Here is an 11,886-nt window from a genome sequence, read left to right as displayed (position 1 = left end):
AATAATAATAATAATAATAATAATAATAATAATAATAATACAGATTGTCTTCAGCTCAGCTGGTGTTTATTTAATCACAAGCACTGGCAGCATCTCCATCCGCAGTGATATGTCATGATCAGTCGATTTGTTACAATAAAACCCATAGTGTGTTGGTTTCATGAAAAGTGCCCCCATCCTGTCCAATCCAAAAGCAGAAACACTTTCATTCTTCACTTGCTAAATCTGCCGCCGATCCTCAGCTTTCCCAAGACACCGTCTCTCTCGCATGAGTCATTTCCAAACTATGGAAGCTGCTTGCATGTTTTTGTGTTCCCTGACATGACAGAGTCACGACTTCTGAGGCAAACATCTTTCAGTTCCTTTGTCACGGTGGAGGCCTGGTCTCTTCTTCAACACGGCTGGTGTGGTTGCGTAGTGAGTCCTGTTCTGTGGGTGCTGCTACTGTCCTCTGTGCTTTCCTCTGCTGGTCTCTCAGAGTTTGGAGAACTGAATGAGGTTCCTGTTTATTTCTGCCACGTTCCTGCAGCCTGGATGAGACAAATTGAATTACTGCTTTTGTATTAATGCTCAAAATATATGAGCGTCGTTACTCTGATTTAGTATCTTGACGTCACAACTCTCACCTGATAAAGCCATGGACAAACGGAACTCATCATTTAAGATTTGCAGTACTTCCCTCACTCCCTCCTCACCCTGAAAAATCACACAGGAACCATCATTACTATAGAACATTAACACAAAACAGCCGGCATCAGCTTCGGCTTTTAAGATGCTATTGTTCTTTAAAAACTTTAAACTATTTAGAAAAATACTTTCTGTAAAATCTAATTCTGCATCTCAAACAGTGGATCAAATCCTCGAATTCAGACAACAGTATGGCTCTGCAAGTTACGAACAGTAATTAAACGGTTTCAGACCATGCATTTAGCATGGCAACCTTCCACCAAGGCCCTGGCTCCAGTAGTGTCAATGCCTTTCAAAGATAAACTTTAGCTGTCAAGGACAGCTGCTCTGTGCAGCCTGGTAGAAACTAAACAAGAGAGGCAGTATGTCAACAAAGCCAGACAGATGTCAGGAATAACATTTCAGTGAAGAACATTTCCGTGCGGTGATAATCAATCACACATACGCAGTATCACACAGTGATCAGTGCTGTTGTTTGTACCTTGTAAGCAAGGCCCCACACTGCAGGACGGCCAATGAAAACACACTTGGCTCCCAAGGCCAGCGATTTCAGTACATCACTCCCTGTCCTGATTCCTCCGTCCAGATAGACCTCGATCCTGCCCTGCACTGTGTCCACGATCTCCGACAGAGCGTCAATCTGTTGGCGACAGAGTTGAGTATATGATAAACATTAAAGCAACAGTGCACATGCTGGAAAAAAAAAACAGTGATTTTAACAACCTACTGTTTTGTTTTGTTTTGTTTTTTTTAATGTTTGACTTGCCTGCACTGTGTAACTTCAGTGAGTGAGTGGCATCACAGTGTGTAGAGCGTTATGACAGCACATCACATGCTAAACCAACTGTCACTGATTATGATGAATAAAAAAAAAAAAAAAAAAGTCCTCTGGTTTTCCCTCCGATGTCCTCCGGCTGCTCTGCCTTAACTCTGTCATTCAAGGAGTTTCCCGAAAGCCCCTTTTAACTGCTGCATAGTGCAGCTACAAGTTAGTTCTGCTAGCTGACTCTGCTTATAGGGCATGGCCAGAGAGTGGTGATGTTTACACTGCTATCACTGCATCAAAAAACTGTCAGGAAGACGCTGAAAAGGATATCGACGGAGGAAGCTAAGAAGAGAAAGAGAGACAGTGGCTGAGCAAGAGGCACAAGACAAGAGTAAACCTCTGACGGGCTTTCAGCTGTCAGAGGCAGCTTTGCTAAATAAAAAGCTGCAGTCAGAAGTCGAGCTGGACTCTTCTGTCAGTTTTTGATTCCATTTGAGTCGTGCCATGAATCTCACGCACGATGTCTGTCAATTTAAAGGATCATTTTTAAAGTGAAGAATGTCACAGTTTGTTCTAAATGAACTTCCTCATCCTCGCGTTTTGTGTTTAAATGCTCAGTGAACTACATCCTCTCACTGACACACCAACATGGCTGCCAACTCAGCACAGAAAAAGTATCGACAAAGATGAAAAACACAGTAAATCTGCTCGTATTGACAGCTGCAGTTATGTGAAAGGAGAGTTGGTTGAAACTGTTGGTAGTGTAGTCTTTATAATGACATATTTTCACAATCTGATATCTCATCAGTTTTATGACAAACAGACGTACTTGACAATAATGAATATCTTTTAAACTGACAAACTTTTTTTTTGTCTCTCTACATTCACTACCATACATATTTTTTCCAAAATGAGGTCTCAGGACAGAAACTGGAAAAAGGCGTGAATTCAGTTTTTACACTTTTGTTTAAGTTTAAGCTGATGAAGATATTGTAGTTAATAGGGACTAAGCGGTGGTGTAGAGGGACAGCCACGGCATCTGTAAATACCTGGCAGTGGAAAACGAATATCACTAAGCAACATTAACTCTAGCAAATGTTGAGACAGAACTGCGCATGTGGATCTTTTTTTTATTATGTTTCCTCAACCATCACTGCAACAACTCTGTAATAGGTGACATTCCGAGGTGCCTGTATGGTACAGTCATAAGAGTGGTACCTGTCTTCTCACTCAACTCTTTAATATTAAAACAACTTTGTTGCACTAATCCTCACAGTAGTAATGCCAGTGAGAGCCGTAGCTGTAGGACTGAGCAGTAGTAGTACTGACAGTGCTACTGCTTACTGGAAGGTGCGTCACTGCTGTTTCTTACAGCGGTGTACACTTGCATTACCTTCCATAAAGATCACATTAAAACAAATTGATCTTTAACACTGTATCATTTTTAGAGGTAACAGCCAATAAGTACCGAGGCCGGGCCACCGTCCAGCTGTCTCCCCCCATGGTTTGACACGATGATGCCCTGGACGCCGTGCTCCACAGCCAACTCAGCGTCCTCCTTAGTCAGGATCCCCTTGATGATAATCGGCAGGCGGGTGATGGACTGCAGCCAGTACACGTCCTTCCAGCTGATGGAGGGGTCCAAGGTGTTGGCCGGGATCCCGTACTCCTCTGGCACAGCTGTCTCCTGCGTAATGTGCATTTGCACAACCACTGTGAGCATCAACTGATAACACATGTTCTCTGGTTTGGTGTTGCTTCTGCTATCACTGATAACTACAAAACTATTGCTGTGAGGCAAGTTTGAAGTTTAAAAATGCACTAATACATTTAACTTCCTGTCAATGTTTCACACAATATAAGTAAACAATGTGACTGTTCTGTTGACTGGCGTTTCAAACAGTTGTATGCTCTTTTACATCGCAGTGAATCAAGAAGTCTTTACTTATTTGACCTGACTTGTCTTTGCTCAGTCTCATCTTTGTTGTGTCTCACGTCACTACTTCCGGTTTGTCTGTGAGTCCTGAATATGTTACCTGGAACACTCCATCGAAGTTCTTGACCTTGAGGTGTGGCGGCAGCTTGAACTGGTTGCGGATGTCGTTGCGGCGCTTGCCGGTGTATGGGACGTCGACGGTGAGGACCAGGGCCTTGTAGCCGAGGGACTCGACGCGGTGCACAATCTGCTCTGACAGCTTCCGGTCCCGGTACACATACAGCTGGAACCAGCGGTAACCGTTTGGAGCTGCTGCCACAATCTCCTCCACTGAGCAGGTGGAGTAAGTGCTGGTGATGTAGCAGGTGTTGAGTGCCTCCGTGGCTGTGAGGTAGAGGATGAGGAATTATGACTGTGGTTATTGAAAAGTTACACGTTGGTTTGAGAAGTCCAGTGTCACAGTAATCTGCACCCATGTGCCTCAGATCCTCAGAAATGTAAGAGCAGTAATTGGATTATAGTAATCTTATGCTCCCACCTAGTGTTGGCAATGTATAATAACACTGATGCTGGTTAATATTGTCTACTCAACCACAACCGGGTCAGACACAGACACACACACACACACACACACACACACACACACACACACACACACACACACACACACACACACACACACACAGAGTCCTCACCCCGCGCAGTGGCCACCTCTCCTTCATGCCAGGCCAGACAGTGAAAGGCAGTGGGCGCGATACCGACTGGAAAGCTGATTTCCGTCCCCTGCACTGTGGTCCGTGTGTCACTCACTGACACGTCCCGCAGGATGCGAGGCCTCAGACGGATCCTGAGTGTGAAGTACACATGGTACACAGGAGGTAGGAGTGGGCATCATATATCATCATATACAATATACTTTTCATGTCACAATAGAGCAGCATTATCATTTTATCAGCTGAGAAGCTGTGAATGAACAGACACATTTTCAGATGAACAGACAAAGCAACAACAATCACATCAATCTGATAAATCCACCCCCTAGCTGTAAAAGACTAAAACAAATGACAAAACCACTCCTTGACTTGAATACCCATAATAGCGTGACACACCATACAGACTTGTTAGCCGCATTGGCGTGAATAGTCTAACAAAATCTCTAATGTTGGACAAATTGTTTGACTATACATGTGGTCCTAACCTGATGGAGTTTTACTGAAAGGTGTAACTTCTAAGAAATGGTCAGCATTTGAGAGCACCTCCAAAACAACAGGGGGCAGCATATCACTATCTGCTCAATGTGCTCTTTGCAGGAGCCGTCTTGAAAATTTGATTAAAAACAGTTACAAAAAATCAGTGTTCATGCTGTTTAACTCTGTTTTTGGAATGTTTTCTTATTCCTCGTGGCCCAAAATTCAGTTTTGTTTTGTCTCTCAGGTGGAAAAAGTCTGAAAGACCCTGTTTTAAAGTTTTGGCTACAGCCATCTGACAAATTGCCACTTTAAAATTGGATTTCAGAGAATGGTTGTCAGTTACAAACTCATGTCAATTTTGATTCTATTTTAGATACCAAACTTTTATCAAACACACAACATGCTTTTTTTTCTCCCATTTGAACAAAAAGAAAATCTTGACCTTTGGAACCAAACCAGTCTGTTGACAGAGCACTGCCAAGTCTTAATATTCAGTATTCCATTCCTTTAAAATAAATCCATCTTAAGATGATAACCCACTGTTTTTGCGGTCAAGTCATATTTCTTTGACTAAGAATAGACAGACCCTCTGGGACTCCGTCTCCCCAAAACTATGATTTAGGATCATCTTTCCAAGACACAGCCCAATCTGTATTCCTGCTGAGGAAAACCTGACCCCAAATGCACCAGCAAACAAATCCCTAGTAACAACATTATTGATGCAAGGAAGTTAAATGTGCAGATCCATCACAGTGAGGGAAAGCAGTCTTTCAGTCTTCATGGAGACATTAGGAAAGCTGAGAAGAATGCACTTTGTCCCACTGGTGATGCATCTCTCAAAACATGTCCTTATTCACTGCAGGGGGGCCTGAGGAACAATGCAGCATCAGCACAGGGCAGAAATGCAACTGCCTGTTTATGATTATACTGTAAGGCATCATCACCACACGTAGTGCACAGTATGTACAGGAATCAGTAACAGCCGTCACACAAAGTCCACCAAACTTTATTTATGGCCTCACAGACTGTGTCCTTATATGAGCTTTAGTTTTTAGTCTTAAGCTGTTGAAGGTGTAAGAATCAACCCTGTCACTTTCACACTCCAAACAGATATTGGGCAGGATATCATCCTGTAGCTGCTGTTGGCTAGTAAGCTCACTTAACTGTGCAGTTGGCATTTTTATTAGCTGACTCTGCTAATGACCAGGAGCTCAGAGCGCTGGGAGAGTGTTGGCTCGTGTTGTTTACAATTGGACTATCACCCTACAAAGTGGCCCCGAGCCAGCTGGTTAGCATGCTAGCTTCAGTAGATATATCTGCAACATAACACGTAGCCGACTTTTGCATCATTACAAAAGTGTTATTTCCTCATATTCTGTTGATGATTTTGGTGCATTTATTAATGTTTTGAAGTAAAGTTCATAAATGTCATGACATACATCAATTTAAATAACTATGTTCATCACTTCAATATGGTGATTTGAGCTCAGGTGGGTTCACACTGTTCTGCCTCACAGCACATGTTGTACAATGCCTGCACGTCTGGAGCCGCTCATTTGGATGAAGTTACAGTAAGACAAGGTGCCTTTAAATATTTAAACAACAGCGATACACCTGAATTGTTGTGCTCGTGGTGACCTTGAATGTCTCTGTAAATGTTGTGCTCCCCACTGTACCTTTTGTAAGCCAGTAGATTGTCGTCCCTGGTGCAGCATTCGTCCGCTCCAGCTGCATAATAATCCCAGGTGGCCTTCGAGAGATGCTCCTTTGCATACTCCTCAAAGTCGGTCAGGCATACCATAGCCATCTCTGCACAGCGACCTCCCTCTCTGTGTGTGAACAAAGATCAGATTGTCACTCTGACACTTAGTGAAATCTGTTTAGGAAGAATTGAATCGGGAGGAGATAATCTGACATCAATAAAACATTCTTGTTGAATAATCATTAATACATGCAGCACATCAACACGGAAGTTCACCATATGCACACACTCACTGATATTCATAATAATCGTTTCAAAAGCAGAATTCAGAATATCTATTCGCTCAGTGCTAAACACTGCTGCTGACCTGGACACACACGATTTGTTATTTATTTCCAGTCTTGCCGCAACCAGACATATCCAGTTTCATCTGGATTTGTTTCTCTCCATGTGAATCAAATTGCTGAAGGCACCGACGGCAAACAGACTCCAGGTTCAAAATAAAAATACTAACTGCACGCAAGAGCTTACAGCTTCGAGACTTACCACAAATGATTGATCATTCATAAACAAAATCCCTCATCTCACATGACCCGGCCTCCACGAAGGACTGGAGTTGCAACATCACTGTTCCATCTTCCCCCGTGTCACGCAGTCAACAACTCGACAGTCAAGCCTCAACATTTTAACATCCGAGCGACTAAAATGACTGTCTGACTTTTTTATAGCTTTTCTATTTGGTTTGAAGCAGAGATGAGTCCTTGTGTCAGTGTGAGTCCTCGTGTCCTCAACGTTGCTTTTGTGTCCGTCAGAATCAAACTTTCAAAGAGCTGCTATGAAAGCCCCCCGACAGTGTGTGTGACCTGAGGGCAACCTTTGCTCTTATTGTGTTTACACAAGCTGGAAATGTGCTGATGGTGATTCCAACTATAGTGAGGACAAGAGGTGTCCGACACAGTGCTCTGTTGTCCTGATGGGACAGTAGCACATAAGGACGTGCATGTTTACACGCTGTATGCACATATCCGCATGCCAGCGTGTACAAAACTCCTCTTTTATCCATCTCCACACTGGCAGTTCATGTCAAATAATCAGCTTTGAATGCCGTTCCTTCCGTGAGTAAGAAAGTTAATCATTTATCACACGTTGTCTGGTGCAGATGGTGACACAGCTGCTAACACACAACAGCTGGAGAGCGTTTAGTCAGGATCACCTGCACCTGGAAGAAGTATTCAGATCCTTTTTGATGTGAAAGGTGCAGTACCACAACGTAAAAACACTCAACAGTCCATCACGTTTTTTGTACAGTTTTTAAAAAAGATAAAGTTACTACATCTGTCAAACTAGAATGGCACTCAGTAAAGTGCATACCTCCGCCATGGCATAACAGTCCCTTTTAATTCAGTCAAGCCAAATCCAACATTAAAAACAAACCACCAGATCCATTGCGTCAAAGTGTACTCACTCACAGAGAAAAGCCACCTAAACACAGCAGATTTTTTTTTTTTTCATCAAGATCCATGCATTATTTCACGAGAAAATATAGGAAATGTGCCCAATATCACAATGCTGAAGGAAGTAAGGGAAAGATTCCTAAAACAATCCCTGTTTCTAAAACCACACTAAAGATAACGGGGTCTTTCCTCTTCCCAGATTTAGTGGAAATCTCCTCTTCAGTAGTTTTTCATCCTGCTGACAAACCAACCAACAAACGTGGGTGGGGTTTTTTTTGGCAAATTTTCTTGCAGTCCAATGGTTTGGACTCACTTTTTTTCTTTGTTTTGGGATGATTTTCCAAAATCTCTCATGACTAATTGCAGGGGACTCAGATCACCTGTGTGCAGGTGAGGAGACTGACTCCTCACTGATGATTGGAGGCAGCTTGGGTGCATTTCCCTCCCAGCCAATCATTGTAAAGGCTTAGGAGAGGTGGGAAATGACTTGCCGGTGACTCTCACCCTCATCCGGGATCTGTCCCTGACGCCATGAGAACCTCATTCGTCTTACAGTATATTGCCACCCAGAACATCTGGTCTGTTTAGGCCCTGTTGTGTTTTCTTGTCTGTCCAAATCATTTGTAGTGAGGAAACTGTGTTTATTTGGGAACCCCTTAAACCTCAAGCCCCTATAGACCTTCACTTTGACATTTTATTTCCCTGGGGCTTTTAGGAGGCATTTGTTTGTTGTATACAGAGGAAGCATTTCTGGAAAGTTATTTATTATCCAAGTAGTGGACATCGGGCATTCCCTCTTAGATTTTCATGTTTTTTACAAATATCTTTATGTATGTTAGACTAGCCAATTTAATGCCAGAACCGCCACGATTGTGCTTCAATACAATGTTTAAGTAAATCAAAATGTAATTAAGTTAGTATCCTTCCTTTGAGCATACAGACGACTTGCCCTGTCTTTTTTGAGGGAGTAGACCTTTTTCACAGCAGCCACCGCAGCATTACTGTAATATGTAATGCATGTGTTAACCCACTGTTGCATATTGAAATAGCTCCTGTGCAAAAAGTCTATTTGGGAAGCAGTTAACACTTTTTTTCTCATTCAAATTTTGCCCAACGTGGAGGAAAATGCCATATATTTTTGATATATTTTATCATTAAAGTCATTTTCAGGGCCTACAAAATCATGAGGAAAAGTGAGTGAAAATAACAGTTAACAGTCCTCAGCGTCAAAGCCACAGTGTGCTGGTTAGCTCAAAATACAAAAAAATATGATGGTCAGACAGCAAGCCAACAAGCTGCAGACTGAAGGCTGGAAAGCAAACCGTGTCTCTTTCAGGACTGGAAGATTACTTTCAGGTTGTCAAAGGTAAAGTAATGAGAAGAAGGGAAGGAAGGCATGTGAAACGCAGCCCAAGTTGACTTTTGATGTGCCTGTCATCAGCTTCATTTTGTTACAGCTGAGCAACAAGTAGCCTACCTGCTGAGCCAAACACATCTGCCATATCCAGGCTGCTGTTGCCTTTAAGTGAGGCTGTGTTTATGACGCGACAGACTGATGTCATCAGTAAGGGCGTTTCTCCCAGTGACACGTGTTGCCACCACTTCAATATGCCTACTTACTTTAATTTACTTTCACATTTTGGTCTGCCCTTTTTTTTTTTTTTTAATCTATCACTCTGTTTCAGACTGTTTCATTCTCTAAACATGATGCCAAAATGCAAAGTCAAGGCCATTTAAGCTAGCTAACCATTCACAAAAGGGGAAAAGAAAAGCAATGTTCATTATTAAGCCATGGTGCCACAACTTCACTTATCCTGACAGTCATTAAACAGAGGCCAAGACATGCTTCATGTGCAGGCCTACTGAACCTCATGATAACCGGATGAAAATACAACCTTAGAAATTCACTAAAAACTCTGAAATCCACATCGTACGTTATTTATGTACAGTATATAGTGTTAACCGTACTGATTTACACAGTAATTTGAGTGAAAGAGTAAGACAAGAAATTAATAATTATCTTCAAGCCAACTACCATGTGTCTGTTAGTGTTGTCAGTCATGCAGGTCATGGACAATCTGGGGGATAAAGGATTGTTAACTGTAGAATTCTCTCTGAAGGTGAAATGTCTTCAAAAACATCAAGCAAGTCCAGCTGCCTTTGTTTATCATGTATTTCCATATTTTGTTGGTCTTCTAACATTAATGTGGACCTGCCTGGGTCATTTAAAAGCTAATGCCAAACTGATGAAAATAATGCCAAAAATAAATCAAATTTGTCCTGGTGTACCTCATGAGGTGCTCCTGCTGCTTTCTCGTCACTGTCACCGGGTGTTTTTCCAGCAAGCACCTTTGTCGGTTAGTCTTAAATTTGGTTAGTGAAAAAATAACAGCAAGAAGAATTGCAATGTGGAATTGCCAACGTCTAAGGTAGCACTAAGAATTATCAACGTAACATTATCAACAATAATTTCTTAAATAAAGTAATCATTTAATTCATTCACCAGTCAAAATGAGCTAATATTTTCTGATTCCAGCAGGATTTGGTGATTTTCTCTGGCATCACTGTAAATAGAATGTTTCAGGTTTGGGACCAAACAGGCTACATAAGAAAGTCAACTCATATGTAAAAAGTCTTGTGCATTAACATCACAGTTCAATTTACATAAATAAATCAAACATAACACAGTCAGTAATAATAATTATAGTTCTATGTTTACCACTGCAAACAATGATTATATAGGTGTTAAGAAATTAACATTACATGATTAAAATGAATAAACAATCAGAATGGTATTGCAAAAATGACAATACATCTTTTTGTAATTAAATATGGACTAATTTGTTGAATGATGTTTCTTCATGAATGTAAATGAACGGATCCTGTCGTGTCAGTAGTTCACAAGGGTAACGCAGCGAGCACAGAGACAGTCGGGTGTGTGAGCAGACAGTGTGGAGATGATGTGTTGTGTTGCTCACGTCAGTACTCACCGATTGCAAATATTCATTTTCTCTCAGTCGAACTTTCTCTCTCCCGACAGATTCATAACCTGGGAACAATCCACAACAGAGTGCACATCACTGCTTCTGACAAGACTCATACTACCACCAGTATTTTATCCACCTATAAAGAAATGTATAGTGATACCAATATAATACTTCTGCTGTAGATACTGATGATTATACAACAGCAAATGATAATCTTGCTCCTACATGAATGAACATGAATACATGTACTGACACTACTGTGATTACTCTGCCTGCTGCAATAACAATTACTACTTCTATTATCATTAATACTATCTCATGAATATTAAGAATCAGGGTTTAAAAATATGCATTACATGACTTTGATTAAGCCATTTCTTGGGTACTTGTGCTGTTATTTTTTCCAAGTCTGCAATTTTGCTTATACTTAAGTATGCATCTGACAATTTACAATGTAAATCTAACATTTTCATCAGAATTTTGTAGCAAATAATGCTCTCTGATCGCAAAACCCTGCCATATGGACACAAAACCATCACAAAACTCTATAACACAAATTGTGAAACTTTACTTTTAAAAAGTCAGGAAACCAATTAGCTCAGAATTACCAAGTAAAGTAGACTATCAAATATGAAAATTGCACAAGCAAAAAAAAAAAAAAAAAAAAAAAAAAAAAAATCAATATAATTAGTTTAATTTACTTGGTAAATCTAAGATAATCAGCTTCCTTGATTTTTGAAGTGAAGTCACTTTGTCATATTTCACAGTGCAGCAGGCGCAGGCTGGAGCGGTGACCACTGATCAGAACAGAGCAGTTCATTCATTCAGACAGAAAGCCTGCTCCTGGTGCTGCATTACACATAAACAATTAAATATCTGCAATCTGAGGAGTGTTCCAGAAGATGACTTATACTTTAACTTAAGTATTATCGTAATACCTGTAGTTTTACTTGAGACTGAGTAAAATCTCAGCATTGTAACTGTACCTGTACTTGAGTGCAAATCCTCGGCATTCTTTGGACAGACGTTAAAATGACCCAAACCTGCAATCATTACCATCGCCTTTTATAGTAATCATTTCATGCTAATTTTGGATTTTATTTATAGATTTGATACAAACAGAACAGAAATGATGATAAAAACAACACAGTGCTGCTTCCTGGT

General features: G+C 41.0%; 1 protein-coding gene across 6 annotated transcripts; it reads right to left on the bottom strand.

Annotated features, from left to right (window-relative positions):
- Positions 1–42: 42 nt before the first annotated feature.
- On the bottom strand, positions 43–10,750 carry hao2 (hydroxyacid oxidase 2 (long chain)). Of its 6 annotated transcripts, none has more exons than XM_037110571.1 (8): positions 10,726–10,750; positions 6,256–6,408; positions 4,085–4,236; positions 3,490–3,773; positions 2,922–3,140; positions 1,169–1,327; positions 627–696; positions 43–530 (listed from the first exon to the last, which is right to left on the bottom strand). In XM_037110571.1, exons 1-8 carry the CDS (start codon positions 10,740–10,742, stop codon positions 475–477), a joined length of 1,110 nt encoding a protein of 369 aa, XP_036966466.1. In that variant the 5' UTR covers positions 10,743–10,750; the 3' UTR covers positions 43–474. The 6 variants fall into 6 exon arrangements, with proteins under 6 accessions (XP_036966466.1, XP_036966471.1, XP_036966465.1 ...); XM_037110576.1 differs by lacking the exon at positions 10,726–10,750 and adding an exon at positions 7,925–8,047; XM_037110570.1 differs by lacking the exon at positions 10,726–10,750 and adding an exon at positions 7,751–7,918.
- Positions 10,751–11,886: the final 1,136 nt, after the last annotated feature.

This window comes from Acanthopagrus latus, chromosome 9 (assembly GCF_904848185.1).
Source record: "Acanthopagrus latus isolate v.2019 chromosome 9, fAcaLat1.1, whole genome shotgun sequence".
Classification (NCBI taxonomy): domain Eukaryota; kingdom Metazoa; phylum Chordata; class Actinopteri; order Spariformes; family Sparidae; genus Acanthopagrus; species Acanthopagrus latus.
This window is presented reverse-complemented; position numbering and strand designations above follow the sequence as displayed.

Bases quoted from the DNA above. Each gene is read 5' to 3' on its own strand.
- hao2 (XM_037110570.1), bottom strand. From the start codon at position 7,803: ATGGATCTTGATGAAAAAAAAAAAAATCTGCTGTGTTTAGGTGGCTTT. The intron at 3,141-3,489 runs GTAACATATTCA...CACATTACGCAG, and splicing joins ACTTCGATGGAGTGTTCCAG to GAGACAGCTGTGCCAGAGGA. The intron at 531-626 runs GTGAGAGTTGTG...TGTCTCATCCAG, and splicing joins TTTGTCCATGGCTTTATCAG to GCTGCAGGAACGTGGCAGAA.